Genomic DNA, 27,780 nt, shown 5'->3' on the forward strand with positions numbered 1-27,780 from the left:
GTTGTGGAAATTAAATGAGTCAAAACATATAATAAAGAATCTAGGAGCAAAGTAAGCTCTCCACAAACATTGGCTAGTATTATTACTTTCTGGAAATCTTCAAGATTTGAAACAAAAGAGAAAAATAACCCACTCTTGGATGGGGGTGGTGTATGGCCTGTGCGTGCTGAATTCTGGAGGATACTTTAAGCCTGGCAGAGACAGGGTAATAACACCCCCAACAGCTCTCTAGGTACTTCCTGTAGAGGGAGATCTAAAAACCTCAGGGTTTTGAATGCCTCGTCTACAAAGGCAGGATACACAAGGGGGACAGAAGATAACGAGCTTTCTGGGTCTGCAGAATGACAGACTAGCACTGAGTGGCCCCCACAGTGGGCATCACATCCAGACTTCAATCTTGACAGGTTCATTTATTCATGAACACTTATTAAGGGCCACTGTCATAGGGTTGGTGATTTTCACCCTCTGGGAGCTTATAGTCAAAATAATTGCAACAGGAAGACATATTGATATCCTTTAAAAGATGCAGCCATCCGTCCACAGCATTTGAGAAGTGGCCTCTCTTCCCCTCACATTTTACCAGGTGCCTCAGGACGTTACACAGGTGAGAATTTGCTTCTGCACAGAACAAAGAGGATCAGCAACAGACAGGGGGGCCATCAGGGGATCACAATGTGACAGATACAGTTTCGAAAACACATAAAATCATGCACTGAATCCTGTTCTGCCTGAATTCAAGACCGACAAATTTCCATCATTACATTTTGTATGTTGTAACTGACCTGTGTATCCATTTAAAGATGTCGTAAGTATACTTTCAATAATTATTGTAAGTCTAGGAAAGTATTACTACCCAAATGTATTCTGAACATTTTGGAAGCACAATGTTATTTATTGCTTTTGCATGAAAAAATATTTGTTAGTGAAAAATTAATGGACCAGCATGCAAGTACTCAACATGCTCACATAATTAAACTGGTGAATTATAATTATATACATTTCTGGTGCTTCCTGGGGGGCCGGGGGGGGGGGGGAAGTATCGTGGGAGTTAAATCTTTGAAAGAATTGGGAAGAAAATAAACACACATTAAAGACACTGAGAACGTTTTGGAACTGGGAAAAGAAAGGTTCTTAATGATTATCTTCAGAGTAGAGCAAGAAGGTGGTCATGGATTTAAATCTAGGTGGACAGAAACTAATTATTTGCTCTAAAAAAGTCAGATAACATAAAAGACAGAATCTATAGCCAATAAACAACATGACAGAAACCAAAACCAACACAAGAAAAATTACCTGTGTATTTCTTCCTAGCCTAGGACTCTGATTTCACTTACATTCCACAAGGGAATTAGAGAAAACACGGTCTTTGTTTTGTTCTGTTTTCTTGGTCGAGTAGCCTAAAGTCTTAAGAATTTTTGTATAATTTAAATAGCACCACAGGAAAAATCCCCGAGCAACTAATGAATGTTATTTGTGCTCTTTTCATTCGGATTTATACCAAGCCCAATATGATTGTGCTGGTCCTGGCTAACCACTAAAGGTTTAAAAAAGAAAAAAAAAAAGATAAAATGAATGCAGGCCATTTAAATCATTCTACACTTTTCAAGAGATTGAGCCTGACATTATTACAGCCCAGGGTGTTCCTTTTGTTCTCAAATAAGTAATGTAGCTTTCTCTTTTCTCCCTCACTTTCTGCCTCTCTTTTTCTCTGTGCCCTCCCTTCTTCCTATTTCCTTGCTTCTTTCCTTCTTTTCTCCCTTCCTTAAATACAAACCCCTTTAAAGCATTTAAGGTATGATTTAAACTTTGGCAATCACTGTTGTTCAGGTGGCGCTGTAGCTGTACACGGATGAAGCACCTTCCGTCTCAGGGTTCACAAGCCCCAGACAAGGGCAGCTAGTCAACCCGAGACGCTGGCAGGAAGCCATGATCCAGTTGTTGAAGGTGGCTTCAATCCCAGCCTGAGCAGGAAAAGAAATCCAGGCTTTCTGACTGGAGAGCTGAGGCCCCCTGCCCTAATTGGACTGATTTCCTGAATCATTTATTAAAAAAAAAAAAAAAAAAAAATGCTTTTCTAGGAGATGCAGCAAAAATCACACCAGTCTCCTGTGGCTCCCCAAATCATCTCGACAGAAAAGAAGAGAGAAGTTGGCAGTTTTCAGCGTATTCATAGCAAACGACAAATTAGTAATTATGTACTTTAATCTTCAACATTCATAATTGCACAAAGCATCACTGGTCATTTAAATAATACATGTCAATTAATCTAATGAAGAAACTGGTAAAGTAGAATGTAAAAAGCAATACCTCGAGCACATAAAGAATGTTTGATATTAACATTTAACATGCAAAATGCAGAATTAGAACAGCTCTTTTCAGCATGGTTATTTAAAATCCTTACCAACAGGGCAAAGCAAGCACTATGGAGAAATACACACAAATATATTCAACCCGCCAGACCTCTCAGGTGAGTGCACACCAATTCTAATAGGTCTGGCTGACCTGGCTTTCCACATATACACAGTGGTTTCTAACACTCCAAAGTTGACGATGGGAATGCAGAACCGGAACATTCTGATGTTAATGGGGAGACCATTTACTTTCAAAATAGAATGCGGCAGGGAAGTCTCAACTCCTGACAAGTCACCTTTAAAATGGCATAACCAGAACTTTGTTACAGAGAAAAATATTTTTTCCTTAAAAATGTATATGTGGCAAAAATGGCTGAAAATCTTGTCCATGCTAGGGGAAAGTTGAGTGTGGAAAAATGTGCATTTTTCTATCTACGCTGTAAAGAAAATACAAAGCCAGAGCATTTTGGCATTAGCAAAGCCTGAACTAAGTTCTCAGGCAATAAATTTATGGGGAAACATGACAGACTCCTCATTAAAGCTATGTGTACGTTGGCTGAATTTTATACAAGATTCTTGAATCTTGTGGAAAATTGGGCACGGCTTGACATCTGAACAATGTTCCTGGTTTGTTTGATTTCTAAAGCATTGGAAAATGTTGCACTTTGGAAATCAAGTAGAGAAGAATAAACACACTCTAAAACAGAACTGGGTTGAATCTGAAAGTTATTTTTCCATATGTCTTTATGAGATATTTATTACGTTTATTTCTCATACAAACACAGCCCCCATGCTAGAAATACTGTGGTGCATTTCTTTTTTTTTTTTTTTTGTGGCGAGAAAATAGTACTGTTAAGGCAAATCTTACCCTGTAGCAGTTACCAGCAGGACAGGCAATTTTCAGCTGGCTTTTCAGAAGCTGGTTGCCATGACAAAGAGCACAATTTATTCCTCAGTCCCTTATCACAGCTACGATCACAGACCATAAAAATTAACATGGCTCTTTTCCATCTGATTTCAGAGTTTCTCATCCTTACCTGAGGCCTTTTGTTCCCCCAATTAAATGGAATGAATGTCAGTCATTTAGCAATTCAATTAATGCTGATTCAAAATTCCGGCCAAAACCAGAATCTATAATCACAACTTCCTAATCACAGTTCAGTCATGAGAATGAAAAGTAAGCAGGAAATTGCACTAATTACTCAATTAGACTAATACTGTATTTCTAAGCAAGGGCTTACGAGGCTGTCAGCCCTGAGAAAGGACTTCTGAGTTCTCTTCACCTTGCGTGTCCACAGTTGTCCAACCAAAGCTGGTATTTTCAAGTGGCCATAATTTCTATCCATCTAACACGGATGGACTGAAGTTGGGCAATGGGCATTAAAACTGATATACTGACCACAAGTGAGGGCCGCTTTGGTGGGCTTCAAGGGTGTGGTGGCCAGGGCTTTCCCATGAGAGGCCCTCCTCCCCCGTGTGAAGACACCCACATGCACACCTTTCTGGCTCCAGGAAAATATCTAATAAGGGGGAGCATTCAGTGAGTGTACAGCTACTCTCCTCATCTTCAATTTGAGTGATGCACACAGGCACTGGCTTCCATACTCAAAATAGGGCCTGCAGTATGCTGGGCAGAGAGCTTCTTGCTGAGTGAGTCCACTGGGGTGGGGCCTGCAGGCGGCTGGAACCTAAGGCTCATCTGCACCCCTGGAAACAGCTTCTCACACCAAGACTGCAAAGAGAAGCCTTCATGAAGTCAAGAACAGTGAACGAAAAGGCGGTCAGGAGGGGCACACGGGCAGATGTGACTGAAGTATTTACAAAACAATGAAGAGATACCCAACAAGCTGAACCTTATTTTAAAAAAAAAACAACAAAAAAACTAAAAACTTAGATCCTTTTTTCCTATACAGTTTCACAAGACTTAAATATGCTGTAAACAACAGGGAGGACACTAGAGCCTGTCACGCCTCTGGTTTTTGTGGTCACCTGTCAAAATTCTTCCCAAGGTGGCCTCCCGAGGGGAGAGGAACTGGAGATAGGGAGAGGGAAGAGGGCCTATCCCATACGTATGTCATGGTCTTTCCTTCTGCAGAAGTTTCTGGAAATGACCCAACTTGGGAAATGCTCAGGGGTTCCGAAAAGAGGAACAACATTTATTTGCCTAAGTGAGACAAAGTCTTTACTTCCAGGGTTTGCCTTGCAGGTGGCCACTGCTGAGGGAGCGGGGGTTTGAATGGCTGGCAGGGCCCCCACCAGGCAGATTCTGAGTGCTTCGGGCACCAGGTACCTTGGAGTCTCTTCCGGAGGAGTTAGCTTGGTTCAGTCGGCCTGAAGGGAGCAAGAAAGAAGGAAGATAGCTGCAAGAATGATTCCAGGGACAATCTGCCAAGTACAGTTTTAAGCTAATGAAGTCCTGTGCAGTACCTACTTTAGGCCAATGATGACCTACTCCTCATCCTTGAGATCAGCCTGAAGGTGGGGAGGGGGACAGAAATGAAGGGAAACCCAGATAGGTTTTTTCCCTTCCTCTCCATCATCCCCAACAAACCTAGTCTGTCCTCCACTACTTCCTTCGTAGAGAGGATGCAGCTGAGGAGCGATTAGGGGAAAGAAGAAGATGCAGTATGGTTAAACGAAGGTAGGAAGACAGACCCCGGAGGCTCTCAGAGTGGAGAAGCAAACGCAGCAGAAGGAATCAAAAACTTTCCAAGAAAGAATCTGAATGTCTGATGTTTAACTCCTCAGTTTTGCCTGAGATATACTTTTTGATGAAGTCTCTACATTTTTCCCTGGGCGCAGTGGCTCATGCTTGTAATCCTAGCGCTTTGGAAGGCTGAGGCGGGCGGATCACTTGTGGCCAGGAGTTCGAGACCAGCCTGGCCAACATGGTGAAACCCTGTCTCTACTAAAAATACAAAAAAAAGTTTCCCTGGCGTGGTGGTGGGCACCTGTAATCCCACCTACTCAGGAGGCTGAAGTGGGAGAATTGCTTGAACCAGGGAGACGGAGGTTGCAGCATTCCAGCCTGGGTGAAAGAGCAAGACTCTGTCTCAAAAAAAAAAAAAAAAAAAAAAAAAAAAAGGCTCTACGTTTTGATAAAGTCTCTCTTCAATGCATAATTCTTGCCACTATCTGGGGTCACCTCCACTGCCTCCCCTCCCCAGCACCTGTAACACACTTCCCTAGTATTGTAAGAATCTAAATATAAGAGATGAAGGTTTTCATATGATGAGGTGATATTCAAGGCTGCAAACCAAACATTATCTTTAAAGGTCAAAAGATCTTACTAGGATGATCTGCAGGCCCTTGCTCCTCTTCCAGATAATATTCTATCTTTTTTAAGTCTTCTGGGGTAAATCTCCATTTATTCTCAGCTGGTAGGGGTGGCACTTTGGGGCTGGATCGTTTCCGGGCAGAACCAGGAGGAAGGGCCTGCTGGCAAGACGCTGGCAGGGAACCAGTAATCAGTCCTTCCGGGAATTTCTGAGCTAAGACTTTTAGACCTAGGTTTGGAAAAGCATCAGAAGAAGCTGCATTAATATGGCAAGGCCAAGCCAAAACCTGGAAAGAAGCCCGCATGTCTTCTAATCTCTGGTCATCAAGTTGAGGCCAACACAAGGACATGAAATTTTTCTTAACTATTTCATCATTAAGCAAATTATACCAGAAAATATTTGTTGTTACATGGATTCTGAGAATTCCACAAGAAATCCTTTTGCTCAAGTCTTCCGCATTAGGGCTTTCTGACAGAGCCCTGAAGCAACATCAGGAATTAAAAACATGTGCTGATGAAGCTAAGGGAAGTTTCACATAACTCCTGACTCCTTTCAGCCAGCATGGCTTTTTCTCTTTCCAGAACACTGAATTCTGAGCACCAAGAGAGAAAAGGGGATGCAGGTGGGACTGAAGGATGATCAGCCTTTGAAGTCCCAAGCAGAGTATCACTTGCTCACCTCCGGAAAGCATGAAGAGGTTTTCAAATCCACGCTCGCACATGGTGGTGGCCGCCTGACTGGCCAGCCTTTCATCGTCGTCATACAGAATGATGATCTTGCCATGGGCATTTTTCTAAGAGTCAGATGAGTTAAGGTTCCAAGGCACTGGGTTGATGTCCCAAGACTACGAGAAACCCCCAAGGAATAAAAGGTCAGTCCACCTGTCTGAGTTCCTGGGAACGATGGACAAGCCCATTCTTACCATCACACCAGCAGGGACTGGATGGTTTCCAGTCATGGAAACCACACAAACTGGTATTCGTTTTTTCTGCAAACTGATGTTACCATGGTCTAACAGCACTAGTTACGGACTTTACATCCTTTAGCTCTCTTATCCTTACGACCCTGGAAAGTAAATATTGCAATCCCCATTTTACAGATGAATAAATAGAACAACTTCTATGCCTAATGTGTCCACTGAAGTCTATTTATGATAGTAAAAATGTGGGAGCCATCTAAAAAGTCCAAAATCAAGGAACAGTTTAGTAAATCATAGTAAATCTGAAGATATTACATAGCATCAAAAATATGGTTTACAGAAGGCTTGCATCAGCATGGGGAAATACGTCGGAATATGAACTGAAAAAAAGCAGGATACTAAATTACATATACAGTAAGGTTTCAACTTTGTTAAAAAAAAAAACAAACATGCAAAAGACAGTCTGGAACAAAATATACTAATAGTGTAACAGGAGCCACTGCTCAACTGTGTGATTATAAGAGATTTCAATTTTCCTTTTAATAATTTTTGGTATTTAAATTATTTTCGGCCAGGCATGGTGGCTCACGCCTGTAATCCCAGCACTTTGGGAGGCCAAGGCAGGTGGATCATGAGGTCAGGAGATCGAGACCATCCTGGCTAACATGGTGAAACCCTGTCTCTACTAAAAATACAAAAAAAAAAAATTAGCCAGGCGAGGTGGCGGGTGCCTGTAGTCCCAGCTACTCCGGAGGCTGAGGCAGGAGAATGGCGTGAACACGGGAGGCAGAGCTTGCAGTGAGCCGAGAGCGTGCCACTGCACTCCAGCCTGGGTGACAAAGTGAGACTCTGTCTCAAAAAAAAATAATAATAATTTTCTGCTTGTATAATTTTTATGAATGAAAAAATTAAAATTTTAAAAGAAAAAATTAAAATAGAAAAAAACCCTAAGTTCTGCTATGTAAAGTTTTCTGGGAGGAAAAAACTCTCTTAGGACTAACTCTCAATGGATCCTAACTCTTAACCTAGTGTTTTTTGGCCCAGGGCAAGACAGTTTCAAAGCGTCCGCCTTAAGAGTCAGGATTCTCGGCAATAGCTAGGAATCCAAATTCTAAAATATGCTCAGCCGAGTAACATCAAAGGTCCTTCACAGCATTCTTACCAGGAGCGTGGTGCACGGTAACTTTGATTCTTATAATCCTCATACCACCCAATTCCTTAAAATGCAACAAAGGATACATATTCAAGAATATCATTTGAATAAGGGTTCATTGTTCTAGACAGAGTTGCAATTGGGTAACTGTAAGCTGCAAAGAGAAGAAAAAGTTTAGGAAGTCTGTTGTTCTCTTAATACAACTTGGCCTCAATTCCCAGCTGGTTTAAAATCTAAGAGTTAAATACATCTTCAAAATTCATGAGCTGCTGGGCACGGGGGTGCACACCTGTAATCCCAGCACTTTGGGAGGCCAAGGTGGGTGGACCGCTTGAGTCCAGGAGTTTGAGACCAGCCCGGGCAGCATGGTGAGGCCTCATCTCTATAAAAAATACAAAAACATTAGCTGGGTGTTGTGGCATATGCCCGTAGTCCCAGGTACTCGAGAGGCTGAGGGTGGAGGATCACTTGAGCCCAGGAAGGCAAGGCTGCAGTGAGCCATGATTGTACCACTGCACTGCAGTCTTGGCCACAGAGCAAGATACTGACCAAAAAAAAAAAAAAAAAATCAACGAGCCATAAACCTAAACACTTCTGTGAAAGCAAAGAAAGAGGGCATTATGAACAAAGTATGAAGCTTCATTTCCCTCCTTCTGACTGCCACCTGTGAAAATCAGCAGCCTCTCAGAGTATTTTATGGTGGAGCCAATCCTGTAGGATTCCATAATGGATCCAGCTAACGTACGGTTTGCTTAACTGTCTACCATGAGCTGTGGTTCCAGCCTGCCTAGACTCAAGAGCAGGCCCTCTGTTCTTGAGAGTGAGGCACTTTAAAGCCTTCTCTCTCTTACCTCCAACAATGTGGCACTGCTGGTAAGAATCTCTATCACGCACATCTAGCAGCAGGAAGGGGCAGTCAGGATAAGGTTTGTCTTTGGTATTGGGCTCTGCTTTCTTCACTGGCCCTTTGTCTAGATCCAGTTCCCCAACACCACTGATGACACTGCAAGTGAAAAAGTAGGTCAGCAGAAACTAGTCAGAGGTTGGTGGCTTAAAGGTCAAACATGTTTCTTCAGAATAGTGAGACGAGTGCTCAATCTCTTTTCAAAGGGCGCTTCAAAGGGAAAGAAACATGGACGTGGTGTCTCAGTTCTGCCTCTGAATGCAGGATTCTGTGGACTTCCTCTTCTACTACACTGGACCCCACACAGGAGACCCACATGTCCACACTCACCTTCAGACAATGTGTGTCAGTGCATTACATGGCTGAGGGGTTAGGGACTGAAGGGTGCATGCTGCCTTTAGCCACAAGGGCAGCATCAGAGGGAGAAAGAAGGGAACAGTGAATCCAGTGGGGTGAAAGAGGAAAGAATATGGTTGGTAGGACAGGAAAAAGGAAAGGCATTTCTTTCTAGATATATTAAATAACAATATAATAATCTAGTAATTAAAGTAACAATAATGCTTTATACATTTCATATACGTAGTCAGTGACCTATCTGCTATGGTATTGAATGAATCTTAATACTTCCGTAGCGCTCTGTACTCAACTTCAGTTTTGTAGGTTACAACATTGAGGTTGACGAGGCTTTAGATTTGGTGGCATTCATAGAATGAGACAGAGGAAGAGCTGGGATTAAAATGAGCAAGCTAACCACTACCACTAACAGTTCTGAGTCTACGGTCAATCAATCACCAAAACTGGTCACCGTCTTAATATTATAGGGAAAATGTGGTAAAAACATGAATCAAAGGAATAAGAAGACTAAGTGTTATGAACAAAATGGCAAGCAGTGAAATATCCTTACTGGAATAAGAAGATGGTTACTTTCTTAGGAAATATCAAGACACATATGCTAAATCACAGCTTAGTATGTACCTTAGCTCCCTTCCCATAACAGCAAATCAAATTCTGCGTTTAAATCCAATAAACACTATACCTCTGTGCTATATAGTGCATATTTTGTTGAACCAAAGGAGAAGAACATCTGTTTGATAAGAAACTGCATCCTCAGTGGAAGTCCTGTTGGCCTATCTCTTCTTGAATGCAATTTTAGAGTCCTTTTGCAAAAGTTAACTATCATAATATGAAGCTAAAAGAATAATAATAATGGTGGAATGATGATAGCAATTCTTTCTCTGGTAGAACTAATTTCTCTACAACTATTTTATCCAGTCAAAGGGATGGATATCTGCTGAAAATCAGTACTGTCTTATAATCAACAGTTAATATTAGTGAGAAAGTACTACACGGACTAAAGTCCATGTAATCCATGGAATAAGGAGGCCCATGCCTTAGAAGAAGGAGCAGAAGAATAAAATAAAAAGAAGGAACAGCCACGTTCAGCTTTAGAATCAACACCAAGTACTGCTTTTTCCTTTGCATCTACTCAGTATCAGAGCACTACATGTGGCACTGTCACTTCCGGACCGGGTATTATAAGCTGCAGCAGTCAGAAAAGGGGGGAAAATCATACTCTCTGAATCAAAAGATAGTATTTGTAAAGTAATTCCTCATAACAAACTTACATGTAGGAGGGAGAAGAATGGAACTGAGAAATGAAAATTAAACTCTCCTATTAATATATTCTCCATTAACTCAGTAAGAATGCAGTGAAAAAGATTCAGGAGGTGGCATTTACATAAAGAGAAAGTAGAAGGCTGGGATTAAAATGTGAGACTTTACTCCTGCAAGTTCTGTTTCTAAGGCAAGAAAAAAAAAAAAAACAAACACAGATCCCTGAAATTGGCCTCTAGGTTAATATAAAGGCAAAACACAGTGAAAATATGAATCAGCTTCAAGTACCTCTGAAGGGTTGAGCGGCTGGAGTCCCCTGCTCCCACGTTGTTTATGAGCTGCTCAGGGCTCGGCGACTGCTCACCTGGATTTCCTTTCCCGTTAGTCCTGGCAGTGGTTTCGGCATCAGGGTCTGAAGCTGCAGAATCATTGTCTAATATTTACAAATGAAGAAATAATTAGATTGAGCCTCAGGATTTGTGTTTATTTATTAGACAGTTCCAAAGACATGAAGTCAAGAAAAGGAAATCTTATCATCATTATTAAATTGCTGTGGAAGTGCTAATGTACAAGTTCCCAAAGTGTGGTGGACCCCAGATATCCCCAAGGCCCTTCCAGGGATCTGCAAGGTAAAAGCTATTTTCATAAGATGTTACTTGTCTTTTTTACCGTGTTTATATTTGCACTGATGGTATAAAAGAAATGGTGGATAAAGCTGCTGGCACCTTAGTAAAAATCAGGGCTGTGGCACCAAACTTTTTTAGCAATCATTGTATTATTCACCATCACGCATGCATTCACAGTAAATAAGTATGGCAGTCACACTAAAAGACGGTCCCTGTTAAAGCAGTAACAGTTACTATTCTTATTAAATCTCACCTTGAAGTACACGCTTTTTTTAATGTTCTGTGTGATGAAGTGAGGAGTCCACATACAATTAAGTTTGCTACATGCCAAATTACCAGGGTTATCTCAAGGAAAAGCATTAGTGTGATTGCTGAGTTGCAGGCTGAACCAGTAACTTTTGCTATGCACACCATTTTTGCTTGGAAGAAAAACTGACAGAAAAACTATGGTTAGTTAGACTTGTGTATTTGGCAGACATTTTCTCAGAAGTGAACTAAATAAGCCTGTTATTTCAAGGAACACTACTGATGGCATTGTTGCCAATGATTGTATTTTGAGCAAAACTCAAAGTTTTAGAAACAGTGTTTGCCATCAGGAAGTATGGGGAGCTGCTTCCCCATGCTTACAGACCTTTTTGGTAAGATAGATCGTGAGAATAATATATGTGATTTTTTTGACAGTTGTATAATAAAATGTATTAACCTTTGGGAAGATCTTCGTAACTCGGTGAACCAATATTTTCTAAATGGCCAATGCATGATGTTATACAATCACGCACAGGTAAAAGATTCAAGATATAAGACAGTTACACTGAAAGTGCCTGATTTTAATCTAACAGTATGAAAGGTTCATTGATATGATTTCAGATTCTACATTATAGCTAATCCTTAAGAAACTAGCAGTTGTCAAATTTTATCTGAAAGGGCTATTAAAATACTTCTCCCTTTTCCACCTACAGGTTTGTGTGAGCTGAATTCTCCTCACACACTTTAACCCAAACAGCATATCACAACAGACACCGCAGAACCAGAGAGGAAAATTCGCGATCCTTTCATTAAACCAGACACTAAAGAGATTTACAAAATATGTAAAACAATGACATTCTCAGTAAAATTTTGTTTTGAAAATAATGCTATTTTTCATAAAAACATGTTATTTATGTTTGTAATGGGTTTAGTATTGTTATTTTTAAGTGAAATAATAAATACTGTTTCAGTTCCCAGTTTAAATTTTTAATACAATAAATATTAATAGACATAAAGCACATAAGCCAAAGCTCTTTGGGATCTTCAATAATTTTTAACAGAGTGGAGGAAGAGAACAAAATGTTTGAGAATTTGCTGTTCTAACCAATACAATGAGATTAAAAAATAATAATAATAACAGGCCGGGCGTGGTGGCTCATGCCTATAATCCCAGCACTTTGGGAGGCTGAGGGGGGTGGATCACTTGAGGTCAGGAGTTTGAGACCAGCCTGGCCAACATGGCGAAACCCGGTCTCTACTGAAAATACAAAAATTAGCCAGGTGTGGTGGCAGGCACTGTAATCCCAGCTACACAGGAGGCTGAGGCAGGAGAATCACTTGAACCTGGGAGGCGGAGATTGCACTGAGCTGAGATCGTGCCACTGCACTGCAGCCTGGGCAACAGAGCAGGACTCCATCTCAAAAAAATAAATAAATAAAAATAAAAACAACAAGTCTAATTATTAAAGAGGATATTAATTTTGCATATGATATGATAATATACCTAGAAATTTTAAGAGAATAATACAAGAATAAGTGCAATAAATATGTGGTTAGATAAAAGAAATGCTAAAATATTTGTTCTATACACCAATTAAAAAATGACAGGAAAAAAATCTCATATACAGTAACAACTGCAGTTATCAAACGTACTCTCCAGGAAATGAACCTAAACCAAATGTAAATAACCTATAAAAATGTATAAATCCTTTATAGGACTTATAAAAACGTTACTTAGAGGCCTTAAAGAAGACCTCAATGAAGAGAGTGACACACCCTGCATGTTCCTGATTGGGCAACTAAAACTAAAACACGAGTCCCTCCCAAAGTTAACTTTTGGCCTTAATACTAATCCCAAAGGGATTTTTTTTTAAACTGAAAAGGATTTAAAAAATAAGAAGAGCAAATACACACACACACACACATACACTCAGATCCTTTTTTCCTATTCCGTTTCACAAGACTGAATATATATTCTGGAAGCAATATATACCCATGGGTTTTTGATGTGTTGGTTTTTCATATATATGAGGAAATAGGAAAATATATGTATACACATACATAATTAGGGGCGATTTGGAGACCTGCCTTATCAAATAGTAACGTATGTTAAAAAGGTAAAATGATCAAAATAGTACAGCACTGCAACCAGAACAATGGAATATAATAGAGAACATGGAAAAGAATATAAACAAAAAGTCAATACATCCATATCATAAATCAGTGGGTAAAGGTAGAACTACTGAGGATATGGTGCTGGGAATATTTCTCAACTATCTGGAAAAATCTAATTCAAATAATCATCTCGTGTCATATATCAAAATACATACCAGATGGTTTAAATGCAAACAAACAAGCCAATAGAAGAAAACGTAGGTAAATAATTTACCAACATTGAATTTTATGACTCTAAAGCAATAAAAGAAAACAACAGTATGGGCTAATAGATTTGATCATGTAAAAATGCAACTTCATATATATCAAAAACCAACACAAAGAAAATTAAAAGATGAATAACAAATTAGGAGAAAGATCTGTAATACACATGAATTAAGAGGGTTAATATACTTATTTTATAGATTGAAAAAATTAACTAGCTCTGTAATATAATGTGAAAAGAGTAAAAATGCAAATAAGATCATGTGCACGAGGTAAAAATGCAAACAAGATTAAATTGTTAACATAGAAAGGAAGTCTTCTCCCCACTGAAGACATGCAGGCCCTCCTGCCTCCTTCCCCAAGGAAGTATCAGTGTATTAAACACTTTCACGTATTTATGTCTCATTCCAGAAATAAAACATTTACGTGTGCTTGCATATATTTTACTTCTTCCCCCTTTTACAAATCCAGGAGAATTCTATTCATATTATTTTATACTTTGGGTTTTTGTTTTATTGTTGTTTTATTTTTACTTAATATAGCCTGGAAATTGTTCCAACTAATCAAGATTTTTTCCTCATGCATTGTCAAGTTAGTATTGTTCTCCACTGTATAAAGATATCATAATTATTCAGAACTCTCACAAATCAGTAAGAAAAAGATGAACATCCTATTAGAAAGAAAGGAAAAAGAGCGTATAAACTCCTTAAAAGAAGAAATATGTATTTATGACCAGTAAACACACACATAGAGCATAATCTTACTATCAAATAAATAAAAATCTATTAGATACTATTTTTCATCTATTAAACTGGAGAATATTAACAGAAATGATAATTATTCAGCTTTGGCTGGGACAAGAAAAGACAGGTCTTCTCATTCATTCCTGGTGGGAATGCAAACAGGTAGAACCATGCCGGAGAGAATGTGGCAATCAGCACTGGGTGTCTAAAATGGTTCCACCCTTTGACCCTCTGCAGCAGTTTATCCTCAGGAAATAATCAGAATCATACAAACATTTACATATATACATTGTAGCATTATTTTATAAAGGTAAAAAATCAGAAAAAACTATAATGCCCAACAAGAGAATAATTAAATTATGGTATATCCAAAGGACAGACATTAGATGACAACACAATCTTTATAGTCATGCTTCTGAAGCCTATTTAGCGACATGGGAAAGTATGAATGAAAAAGGGATAATTGAAAACAGCACAATACAAAATTATACAAAGAATATAGATTTAATTGGGGTGAGGGGTTAGAGAGGGGAAAGCGGACCAAAACATACAGAGTGATTATTAGTTATTTAATTTGCTTCTTTATATACTTTTTATGGTTTCCTAACTTACTAGAAACACACTTTTAAGTTAGGAAAAAGCGATAAACATTATAAAAGGAGTTTTTTTTTTTTTTTTAATCCCTTCAAAGATAGCCAATATGTATATGTATACAGATACAATCTGTTCCCCAGGCACTCCTGAGTGAATTATTATCTGTGTAGAGCACTAGAAAAACACTAATATTACTCACACATTATGGTGTCCTACTTTACAAGAGCCTACTTTGCTGCGCAAATTTATCTCAGAAGAGAAAATTGCATGTGCCCATATGTTCTGGTGCTGCGATCTCAACAATGAATTGAAGGACCAAATCTAGGTGCTTATATAACCCAGTTAAAATTGGGAGTACTTCTATGAGGAGACTCAATTATCTCTGTTACAAAGAGCTCTTATTTCTCTGCTTTGTGAGAGGCATCTGTCAAAGATAAATTCCTGTTGTTTTCAGATTCTCTTTATCCTCCCTAACAAAAACCAGCCCGGGGAAATGACAGTTGAGTTGCACAAACCCAGTGTTTAGACTTCCTGAGAAACTTGTCTTGAAATCAGAAGTCAAATTCCTGACCTACATCAACCTTAACAAAACACATTCCTCTTCAATAAACAGCCACACGCTGATTGTTGGGTACTTCAGGATAAAATAAAGACCTTAACTCTGTGTATTCTTTTCATGAGAGTACAACTAGGAAGTTTTATTTTCAACTTGGTATTTAAGAAAGGAGATCTGGAGCCTACCTGTCTTTCTAGCCTTATCTCCTACCCAGTGCCTACTCGTCCCTTAGACCACAGCCAGATTGGATGACTCAATTCCCCAAACATGCCTGGTGTGCTGTCCTCTCCATGCCTTTCGCAGGCTGCTCCTCAGCCTGCAACAGCCTCATCTTTAACTTGTACCTGTTGAGATTCTACCCCACTTCAAGGTCCAGTTCCAGTGCCTTGAGGAAGCCTACCTTGGTCTTCTTCCTTTTTTTTCTTTCTTTGAGATGGAGTCTTGCTCTGTCACCCAGGCTGGAGTGCAGTGGTGTAGTCTCAGCTCACTGCAACCTCCGCCTCCTGGGTTCAAGTGATTCTCCTGCCTCAGCCTCCTGAGTAGCTGGGATTACAGGCGTGCACCACCACGCCCGGCTAATTTTTGTATTTTTTTTTTGGTAGAGACAGGGTTATACCATGTTGGTCAGGCTGGTCTCGAACTCCTGACCTCGTGATCTTCCCCCCTTGGCCTCCCAAAGTGCTGGGATTATGGGCGTGAGGCAAGTATGCCTGGCTGCCTACCTCGGTCTTCTAACTAGAAGTGTCTTTCCTTCCTTGGAACTCTCCCGCAATATCCTGCATCTTTCCTAAAGGCACTTTTCAGTCCCTTAAGGGTACAATGAAGGCAGCAAGAAGACACTGGATGCTACTGGAGACACTTAGATTTGTAACCCAGGTCCCTTCCTTACTAGCTGTATCACTTTGAGGAGGCAGCTTCACCTCTGCAGCTTGGGCCTCTCATCTGTAAAGTGTACCTTCCTTCCAGAGTTTTTAAGAAGGTTAAGTAAGAAAATTCATGTGAATTCACCTTGTAATATACAGCCAACAAACGATGGTTTCCTTCCATTCCTCCATTTCAAAATTCTTCCACCTTAGTAATTCTGTGGTACTGTTATCACTCAGCCCACCTAACACATATACATGTGTGCATGTGCACACATGTGACTGGCAATTTCATGTAAGCAGAGCTGTGCTTTGTTCATCTCTGTAGTCTCATAGCACTTAATGTGTAGGTACACAGAATGCTAAAAATATTCATTGAAAAAAGTAATTAATATTTTAAACACATCTAAACCATTTGAAACTGTAAGTGTTAGAGCCAGAAAACCAGATGGCTTTTTACAATAAGAATGAACAACTAAAGTATCAGGTAGCATTTCCCTGAGAGTAACAATCTAATTACAAATAGACACATCAAAGTCCCAGTCCCTGGGAACAGACAGCAAATGTGTACAGGGTGAGTGTTTCAGTCAAATGGTCCGCCTGTTATTTTCCCCACACCCTCAATTCTCATTACCTTCCAGCCTTTGAATCTCCTCAGCTGTCACTTCCAGTGTTTGATCAGAGAGGGAAGCAACTTGGATGATCTGATAGAAAAAAGAATGAAATGTGTGGATGTTTGTTTGTTTTTAAACAGAGGCAATTTTGTCTTTTACAAAAGACGAGGAAACAACAAACATCAAAGATCTCTTGTTTGAAGAAGCTGTCAGTGTCCTCAACTGAAGACTGAATCTCAGGCCTCCTTCCTTTTGTGTTGGTAATACACTGCAGATGATCATTTCAGAAGAAAAGCACACTTAGAACACTACATAAACTTAGAATGCTAACAGGATAGTTTAGGACAAGAAACACGAACAAGAGTTTAAAACCACATCTGTATATATCGTGATCCAAGCATTATACATTATTTCTTGAAAATGCAATACTGACCTAGCGTAACATAGAATGGGATCAGCAATTCTCCACACAATGAAGAAGTAAATGTAAATGTAATAACAGATACACTGATTACAGTGTCTTCTACTTCTATACAGTATTCATTTTTAAAGCACTTTTCACAACTTAGCTCATAAGACCCAGGATTCAACTTCAGTTCTGCCAGTAGAACTCTTGCTTGGGAGCTGGAGAGATGCCTTCTCCATAATTTTCAAATAAAAGAAGAAAGTGACTTGCCCAAAATAACAAAACAGCTTTGGTAGGATGATTTGGAAAAGATCAGTCCAAGAAAAGGGGAAATCACTTGGTTTCCAGAGAAAAATGCTGAAACAATCCAGGATCCAGAATTACAGATTCTAACTATGAAGTTAAATGTATAAGGAAAAAAAACCCTAAACCACAAGTTTAATGAATCAAAAGTAGGGCAAACATTTACTTTCCAGAATTCTTATCAAAGAAGAGAGAAAAATTTCTCACCATCCTCATGTGAACATACATACCACATACCAATTAATTTTCCCATAGTTGAACGACATACAAAGAACCAGAAACTCCTCGGCAAACATTCCCTAGAGTTGAATTTAGAAATACTCACATAAAGTGACACGAATTAGACAGTCTTTACTCCAGTGGGAAGATCATGAAACTTACCAGCTGGGCAAAAGTTGTAACTTTTAGTCTCTTGAAAAGCTCATCTTTTTTGTATCTATAATCTGAAAAACACGGTAAGACAAATATTTATTTAGATTTATTTTGCTTTTTTAGAGCTATTCTTTCTAGCTGTCAAGTTACGTAGTCTTTCAAGTTATTTATATGCTTTTAAATCTATTATCTCATTTGAGCCTCATGATATCCTCAAAATTAGGTGTGGCAGGTAGTAGTATCATCTGTTCAATTTGTTTCCCTTTGCTTTGTCATTAGGAAGCTTGAAGTTTAATTTACAAACTACCTTTGGTCTAGTGACTACTCCTTGCCTTTATTTTATTAGTCTACCATTTTCCTTTAACTAAGTTGTCTCCACTTTGACCACATTGTACTCCATGCACTTTTGTAAGCCGCCTCAAATCCTTTTCAGAGCAAAGCAGGGAAGACGTGTCTGTGTTTTACAAATGAGGACAGAGACTCAGAGAAGCTGAACAGCTGGTAAGACGTTCATGCCCCACTATTCTGACTCCAGCTTAAAAAGAGAGCAAAAATATTCCTGCCATTACACACTATGCTGGAGCCAAAGGACGACATTTCTACATGTGTGCTTGGCTGGACACACAGTTGTGATTGGTTCTGATCATCTCTCAGCTTCTCTCCAACTTCAATTTGATAAAAATTAACCTATTCAGTTTCAGACATGAAAAAATTCTGCAGTTCTGTTGTACAACAGTGTGAAAATACTTAATGCTACTGACCTGTACACTTAAAAACCATTATGATGTTAGGTGTTCTGTGTTTTTGTTTTTGTGGTTTACCACCATTTTATTTTATGTTATTTTATTTATTTATTTATTTATTTATTTTTATTTCTCTGTCACCCAGGCTGGAGTGCAGTGCCGTGATCTCGGCTCACTGCAACCTCTACCTCTCAGGTTCAAGGAATTCTCCTGCCTCAGCCTCCCCAGTAGCTGGGATTATAGGCGCCTGCCATCATGCCTGGCTAATTTTTGTATTTTTAGTAGAGATGGGGTTTCACCATGTTGGTCAGGCTGGTTCTGAACTCCTGGCCTCAAGTGATCCACCCACCTCAACCGCCCAAAGTCCTGGGATTACAGGCGTGAGCCACAGCACCTGGCCCCACCATTTAAAAAGATAAAATAAAATAAAACCAACTTAGGCCAAGTTTGGTGACTCACACCTGTAATCTCAACAATTTGGAAGGCTGAGGTGGGCGGATTACTTGAGTTCAGCAGTTTGAGACCAACCTGGCCAACATGGCAAAACCCCATCGCTACCAATAATACAAAAATTTGTTGGGTGTGGTGGCGCACACCTGTAATCTCAGCTACTTCGGAGGCTGAGGCATGAGAATCAATTGAACCTGGGAGGTGGAGATTGCAGTGAGCCAAGATTGCACTACCAAATTCCAGCCTGGGCGAGAGTGAAACTGTGTCTCAAAAATAAACAACAAACAAAAAAACAACTTAAAACATCAACATTTATTCAGTGCTGTCTTTACAGTTCTGAGCTGTAACTCAAATATAGGTACTTCCGTACTTGTGTTAATAATTCTTCCCGTCACATTAAACAATTGTTAAAAACGAAGCCAGTGGCCCTTTATGTTATCTGTTCCATAGATGTGTGTTAAAGGTTAGCGTCCTTAAACTGTTTTGAAGGCGACAGTCAAATTCTGAATGGTTTTCAGTGTTGAACTCTGCCCACCCTTATCCTTTCCTCCTCACCTAGGTTTTTATATTGGTACCCGTGACTCCTTAAATGCTGCTTCATTATTTCAGAATTATTCAAGGTTAGCTGGTTAATTGCTATGGCCTTCACAGCATAAATGTCTCATAAACCAAGACTCCTAGCAACAAAGGAAAGGATTAAAGGTATTTAAGATTATTTACCTGGTGTAACTAATCACTTCCATGAATTTTCCAAAAACCAGCACAGACCAGGTGGTTACTTTGGAGGATAATGCAATCTTGGTTTACCAAGCACCTTAAGACTCAGAGTCAGGAAATGATACTACTTTAAAAACTAGCCTTCTGTAAATATATCAAGGCTTTTTTAAAATAGGGAACTAAACTTCTCTGTTCTAAAATGTCTTAAAGAGAGCAATTTGGCTAATAACAGACCATTACTTCTAGAAAATGCTTAGAGATGCTGCTTCTGGATACAGCAAAGTAACAAACCTATAGGCAGTGGAACTTCTAAAACCTGCCGGGATGCAGACCCAAACAGGCCGAGCTGAGGCTTTACAAAGTACAACCGAATAACTACAGTGTTCCTTTTGATTGCCACCAACTTGCCCACCAAAAGTCACTTATGCAAATCAAAACAACAATAAATCAGCAAATGGAAACAGCTAACAGCTTTCAAGTAGTTTGCACTGTGACATTTATCCACTGATATTCTTCTGGTATGGTTACATGGTTTAAAATGCTTCTAAGCATAAAATGTATACTTTAAAATCCCCATTAACTAAACAGAGATTAATTTAAACAAACAAACAAAAAAAGACTGCTTTATTCTAAAGACTGGCATTTCTACTGTCTTCTGCACAAGCGCTAGAAGCCCCCTAAATATTTGAACCTGAACTCTACGTACCTGGTTCTGGTTTAGAAGGACAGCCGTCAGTAGGACTTTCTGACATGATTACTCAGAGATGAAAGATCAAACTAGATGTTTTACAGTAAGTTTAAATTTTTATAAAAAGGGTGATTTGGAAGGCTCTGTCAGTCTGTCCTTGCAAGAGCGAACAGAGCTTTAAGAATGGAGCTTCTGCTGTGTGTCTTCGCCCAAACTCTGTATTGAAGACAATCCTTGTTTCAGATATGTTATCAAGGTTTTCTTCTCCAGTAAGTCTAGGTTCTAAGTCTGTCTCTCTCGAGTTACTGGAAGGACAGAGACCTGACTATCTAGGATGTTTCACGCTGGGTCCAACTAGTGTCATCTAACCACCAGAAACCAAGAATGGGCTTTGTAAATTGTCAATAGACATAGAGTGTCTATTTTCCCCAGGTAGAGTTGAAAGCATATTCAGATTACAAAGGATTTCTGCATTTTCAGGGTTCTGTTGAAATGCGTTATTAGCAAAGGGAAGTTGGGCTCACAGTGGAAGACAAATCAAAGGAAGTAACAGAACAAGGTTTGTGGTTTCACAGAAAGAAATGGCATCTAAGGTAATCTGAGTAAAGTGATGGGTCTAGGGTATCATGAAACAAGGGAATATTCTCCTCCCTTTCAACCCCAAAGAATACTTACAACAGAAAATGGGGAAAGAGAAGGAAATATCTTCCAAAATGTAGATGCCAAACCAGAATCTAAAGCAATTCTGTCAGGGAATCAGCACAAAGTGTGTGAAATGGGGTAACAGGACTCTCCTGCCCTCCACTCCTAGGGAGGGAAAGTGAAGTGAGCATTTTCAAGGCTCTGTTCCAAGGGTATTTCTTCTGGGAGATCACCTCCACGTACAGTTTAGATATTAAAAGAAACCACACTGTACTTTGAGGAAATGTTCTAAGTGAGGTTCTGGCAACCCGGGCGGAATGGGACATTTTTATGGAACAAATTTCTAGTGAGGACATGTGAACTCACACTCAGCTGCAAATGGATGAAAGGTGACAGAGACGACAAACCCCAGAAGAAGCAGGACAGCTGGATTCTGCCTGCCTTGGATGAGTTAAGGATGGCAACAATGAAGTATAAGTGAGTAAATGTGATCTTTCTCCAGAGTTTAAAAGTATATATTTTATATAAATATTTAAAATACATATATTTATGTAATATAAAATGTTTAGGAAGAAGAGAGAAGGATACTGTGGCATTACATATTTTTAAGAAGTCTGTAGCATTAGCCCTTATAGCTGAACATGGCAAATGAAAACACAGCAGAAAGCGGTTCCTGAGGCCACATCTATTGGTTGGGGTTTCCCAATATTACAGCACTTCAAATGGAACTTTGATTTCAAATAAAAAGGTCTGCTGTGTAAGAAAAGAAAATGTTCTGATGTATTCTTGATGTGCAATTTTCTCTTACAAGAAGATGTACATTACCACAGCCAAGTCCTGAACTATGATCAATCAGAGTACCTCTTTACCACCATTAACTACATATCCCCTAGCACTGGGTTCTCTTATTCAAGATAAGAGGAAATCCATCTTAGAAAATAGATGTTTCTACTTCTTCCTTAAGTCTGGCCTTGAAGTGCACACTTTACATCAGTTTTGGATGCAGATTGAAAAATTATGATTTTACGCAAGGGCAATACACTCAATGACTGGTAACATATCTTTGCAGACTAGCTTTTTAAAAGGACATAGATGAAATATGATTTTTAATTAAAAGAAAACAGACTGCAATGAATTGATAATACGTAACACTAAGTTCTCACGTCCCTGTCTTCCATGAATACTCTCATTTATACACACAAGAATGTTCTGAAGGAAGATATTATTACCCCTATCTCAAATAGAGACAAAATAAGACAGAAAAGATGAAATATCTTGAAGAAGGGCATGAAGATTGCAGTACAATGACACTAGAAGCTTAACCCGAGCTCATTCCACCAGATCTGACTCCACAGGCCAACACCAATGTCTCCTATGGGATAGAAGTAGGGCAGAATTTAGGCCTACAGGCCACAATCTAAGGAGCAGCCCAGTACAGCACCCAGGATCTCCCACAGCCCTTGAGGCACCTGCTAGGCTTATCGGATCATCCATAGCTCTCTGTGCCTGTCAGCTGTATAACACAATTGTTAGTTAAGAATCAACTTATAGAACAACTATAGACTTCCATTTTCCCAAACCATTAAGAGTGTTACTTACTTTTCTTAATCTCTTCGAGCTTCTCAGTATATTTAGTCATACTGTTACCTAAAAAGAAAATAAGGGTTTTAGATATACTTTAAATGGAAGCAAATGAGCACCACTGTGGAAACAGAATGGAGGAAAAGTATCCCCTAAGCTTTCCTGTCCTGTTCTTAGGGATTCTGGACAGCAGCATACAGGCCACACACAGTAAAATCTTTTGGATAATACAGCATTATTAAAAGTTGCAGAGCCGGGCGAAATGTTTTGGTAGAGTGTGTTTAAGCTGGGATGCATACCCCCAAAACATTGAGAAGATCCAGGAGATACAGATGATCATTTTCTATCAATTTGTTTTTCAAGTCTAGGCTTTTCTCCTCCTTTTATATCCCCTGCCCCTGCTGATGATCTTTTTGTGGGGAAGATATATAGAAGAGGAGCAAAAAGGAGGCAGTGTTCTTTGAATGTCTAAAATGTGCCTTTGTGGTTACCCAAGCAACCCTCTCCTCTCGGCTTTGTCTTCACAGTTTCCTTCTCTTTCCTGAACTTGCTCTTCTACTATTCATGCTCACATTGCAGTCTGAACTAGACTACACAGTCTACACACTAGTATTCACCATAGATTTGATGTGCTGAGAAACAACAGCAGATTCTCACCACTGCAGAGAGCCCCCAGCCCTCATGTTTTACAGTATGTTTCTACAATACTAGGTACTGGCCAAGGTGGTTTGGAGGTTTTCAGACTTAAAAAACTCAGCCAGGAACCTTCTGGTTTCCAACTAAATTCTAGCTGTCACGCCAGGGGCTATTATTTTTTACTGGGTGTGCTTCGATTTGATTCAATTCAACGCAGCAAGCTCTTTCTGGTATGGCAAAAGGAAAACATTCAAAATAATTTCTCATTTCTAAAACTGTGCTCCTAGCTTTTTAAGCCCGGAGAGGATCTAGTCAGATGCAGCCCCAGTATCAGATAAAAGAAATGCTTTCAATTAATAGTAGCGTGAACTGACATTTTCAAGGACTATTCTGAACTTTTCTTCACATTTGGGTGAGAGGTAGAAAAAGAAAATCCTTGCTCTGAAACCCAAAATACATTTTCAAAAAAACAACTTATTTCTTTGGCTATTATTAAATCTTTACCATGAATTCACCATGGAATAAAAATCTACCATTGTTTTCTTTTTTCTTTTTCTTTTTTTTTTGGTCTTAAGACACACACTCTCTGTATCCAGGACCAGAAAGGAGGATTCAGAGTAGGCCTGGACCTGGAAGTTCCAAGAGAAATGAAGGCAGTCAGGGCTACTAGGAAGGCCTAAGCCTTCTCAAGAGGGACACTGACTACCTCTCAGAAGAGGCTCAAATCACCAAGATTAGAACCAAATACAGTCTTTCCCAGGTTCTTCAGACTGCAATTGACCTGAGATGTGACCAGATCTTCAGAGCAGAAGCCACGATTTCTTCTTGGACACACACATCTCTCCTGCCCACTGCAACTCTGAACTCAGGCGTGGACCTGCCTGGTCAATACAATGGGGGAAGAAGACGGCAAATCAATATCCTGTTCAGCTTCCCAAGTCTCGTTCTTAAAATATTTTACCCAGTAGCTTTAGGTTATATGTCCCTGAGTCATCCACAGTTGCCTGTTACTGACGTGGCAGGTAGTTTCTTTCGGCTAGGGAAGCTTTAGGCAATCTAGTCAGAAAATGAGGGACAAAAAGGATCACCTGATTTGTCTGATGGCACGGCAAGTTAGTAACTAAGCCAGGATTCTCATTTCCAACCTCCTGAAAAACACGTCTTTTCTTGTTGTGTTGTAAAAAAACACAATGAATCATGAGGTAAATTTGTAGGAAATGCTACTTCCTTAATAGTGAGAGGTGGGGATCATCTTGTGTTGTAAATTCCCTGAGGAATGGAAAACACTAGTAGCCAATCTTATTTATCCAGTCTTTATTATTGAAACACTGCATTTACAAACCACAGTGGTTTCTACTAACAAAGTGTCTACACTTCATTTCTCCATTAATTACAAACATTTCAGGGTAATTACACTTAACACTTTATCTTGTATCAGCTGACCCTCACCACAATGCAGGGAGGTAGGCCATCACGCCCACTATTTGTTTTCTTCCTAAAGGAGAAGGCTGAGAAACAAACGTTTTTTGCAGAATTATACAAATATTTGGTGAAATTCAGAACAAATCTGAGAGGACTACTGATGAGTTCTTTTCACTACAGACATTCATTCTATCCAAGAATGGGGAAAAAAGGAGAATGGAGGATTTCTTCCTTGTTTTAATTGGACAAATGAGATAGCAGGATGGCTGACACAAAAATACCCCTAAAAATGGTTTGAGAAATTATGAAAAGTAGCATTTTTATCCCACTTTGTAAACTGCTTATATCTTAACTACGTAGCCTATCTTACTGTATCTAATTGCATCTGAAAATCGTTTCTGACTACCTTTTAAAAAGATTGGAAATGAATCCATTTCATAATTCACTTATTTATAAACATGGCTTTGTTTCATACAAAAGGAGCCTAAAAGACTATCCAAGAACCAATTTTTTTTTTAATTGAAATTACACATTACTGCCAGATACATTTTCCCAGATAAGACTTTTTGATCAAAAAGAAAAAAAAAAGTCAGTGGCTCCCCATTGTGTCCTAACTAAAGCTGAAACTCCTTGCTGTAGCACTGGACACCAACTCACTACTTCTTAATGTTGCCTTAATTACTTAACTTGACAAACTCTTGGTCTTCCATTCTCTAATGTATCACCTTGCCACATACTCATAATAGCCCACCCAGCAGGAATTGACCTTTCCCTCCTCTGAGCTTCTACAGCACTCGGCTTATAACTCACAAGGCATTTATCACTGTATTGTCTTACCTACCTTACTAGACAGAAAGCCAAAGACTATTTATGGGCACGTACACACACACACACACACACACACACACACACACACACAACACGCATGCATGCACAATCTTTATCCCTTCCATTGGCTAGCATAAGAGACGCTCAAAAATATTTGCTGAATGATGGTCAGGTGCACTGGCTCATGCCTGTAATCCCAGCATGTTGGGAGGCGGAGGAGGCAGGATTGCTTGAGCCCAGGAGTTCCAGACCAGCCTGGGCAATATAGTGAGACCTTGTCTCTACAAAACACACACATACACACAAATTAGCCAGGCATGGTGGCTCATCCCTATAGTCCCAGCTACTTGAGAGGTTGAGGTAGGAATATCACCTGAGTCCTGGAAGGGGAGGTTGCAGTGAGCAAGAATGTGCCACTGCACTACAATGTGGGTGACAGAGTGAGACTCTATCTCAAAAAAAAAAAAAAAAAAAAAAAAAATGGCCAGGCGTGGTAGCTCACATCTGTAATCCCAGCACTTTGGGAGGCTGAGGTGGAAGGATTGCTCGAGGCCAGGAGTTCAAGACCACCCTGGCCAATAGTGAGAGCCCATCTGTATAAAAAATAAAGAAATAAAGAAATAAATAGGCTGGGCGTGGTGGCTCATGCCTGTAATCCCAGCACTTTAGGAGGCCAAGGTGGGAGGATCACGAGGTCAGGAGTTCGAGACCAGTCTGACCAATATTAAATAGTAAATTTATATTTACAAATTACTAATTTATAAATAATAAATTAAATAGTAAAACCCCATCTCTACTAAAAATATAAAAATTAGCCAGGCATGGTAGTGTGCACCTGTAGTCCCAGGTACTCAGGAGGCTGAGGCAGAAGAATCGCTTGAACCCGGGAGGCAGAGGTTGCAGTGAGCCGAGATCCCGCCACTGCACTCTAGCTTGGGCAACAGAGCGAGACTTCGTCTCAATAAATAAATAAATAAATAAAAAGGAAAAATATACATTTGCTGAATGAAATGAACGAAATATGCTATGGAGATCTACTATCTGAAAAATCCTTATAATGAGTTATTTTATAATGCAAATACTTCCCAATTTGGTCTGAGTTTCTGCACACCTGATTTTCTTTAAACTATGTACAACTTGACTTATACACAGCATATGTTATGTGCTACATATATGACTCATATTGCTTCACAACTTAAGCAACCTAGAAATGTGTAAGGTAGAATTTAGCTTCTACTTTGTTTACTTACAACTGAAGTTCTGATAAAAGACATATAACAAAACTTTACAATTAGACTCAAGAGGAAGAAACAAGCCAACTATATCAATAGTGCTACGCAAAGACAGAGTACAACTGATTAAATGAATGAGTCATTCATTAGATTTTTTCCATTGTTTTCCTATAATTTAATAACATTATTTATACAGAGCCAATAAGAAAAGCAAGTGATTTTGTGCAGCAGTAATCTAAAGTAGATGAGATTTATAAGGCACGAACTCAGTTGCTAAGAGACAACTCCATGGCTTTATTTTTCTTCAATATTTCCCTCCTCTATGGAGAAGTTCTCTTGGCTCGGAAGAGCAGAAAGCATGAAAAGAGGCACAGTGGTCCTTTGTTAACCTCAATAAGTGATATGTGTGTATAGTGCTTTCTGGTTTATAAAAGCCTTTCACATACATTTCTTCCTTTGACGGAAGGAACAGAATTAAACAACAAATAAAAATGAAGAGTACCTAGTCTATAATGAGTTTGATGCTTACAATCAAGGCTATTAGCAAATATTCAGGAAAAGTAAAGCCTAAAGAAGAAAAGAGGGAATGAATAGTTTGTCTAGAGATAATAAAAGGAAGGTGAATTTTTAAAAAGACAAAAATAAGGCTAGAAAAGACTGAGTGGAGAAAGCCTACAGAATTTCAGAAAGCTAAAGAAATTGGAAATTAGATTGAATATAGATAGAAATGAGTGAACAATGCAGCCAATGAAAGACTGTGGGGACTAATAAAGGGAGAGCCCTGTGGTTTGGAAAGTGTCCCTTAATCAGCCTGCAGTGCTGCAAAACAGAAACCCAGAGAGGGTGCTTGAGAATATACAAGAACCCTGCGGTGGTGACTGAACAAAACGCAGCCAGGGATTTCATCAGAAGCATAATCC

General features: G+C 39.4%; 1 protein-coding gene across 5 annotated transcripts in view; it reads right to left on the reverse strand.

Annotated features, from left to right (window-relative positions):
- Positions 1-2,184: 2,184 nt before the first annotated feature.
- Positions 2,185-27,780, reverse strand: part of CEP41 (centrosomal protein 41) — a 48,578-nt gene continuing 22,982 nt past the window's right edge. For 3 of the 5 annotated variants that reach the window (XM_023207850.2, XM_023207851.1, XM_023207852.2), the window contains 9 exons: positions 22,761-22,808; positions 17,931-17,992; positions 16,861-16,930; positions 10,508-10,652; positions 8,553-8,704; positions 7,788-7,855; positions 6,308-6,422; positions 5,642-5,857; positions 2,185-4,682 (listed from right to left, as the gene is read on the reverse strand). In XM_023207850.2, coding sequence (XP_023063618.1) covers positions 4,534-4,682; positions 5,642-5,857; positions 6,308-6,422; positions 7,788-7,855; positions 8,553-8,704; positions 10,508-10,652; positions 16,861-16,930; positions 17,931-17,992; positions 22,761-22,808 — 1,025 coding nt within the window. In that variant the 3' untranslated portion in view covers positions 2,185-4,533. The remainder of the gene's footprint in view (positions 4,683-5,641; positions 5,858-6,307; positions 6,423-7,787; positions 7,856-8,552; positions 8,705-10,507; positions 10,653-16,860; positions 16,931-17,930; positions 17,993-22,760; positions 22,809-27,780) is intronic. The other 2 variants (XM_023207854.2, XM_023207855.1) reach the window with 2 other exon arrangements.

This window comes from Piliocolobus tephrosceles, chromosome 8 (assembly GCF_002776525.5).
Source record: "Piliocolobus tephrosceles isolate RC106 chromosome 8, ASM277652v3, whole genome shotgun sequence".
Lineage (NCBI taxonomy): Eukaryota > Metazoa > Chordata > Mammalia > Primates > Cercopithecidae > Piliocolobus > Piliocolobus tephrosceles.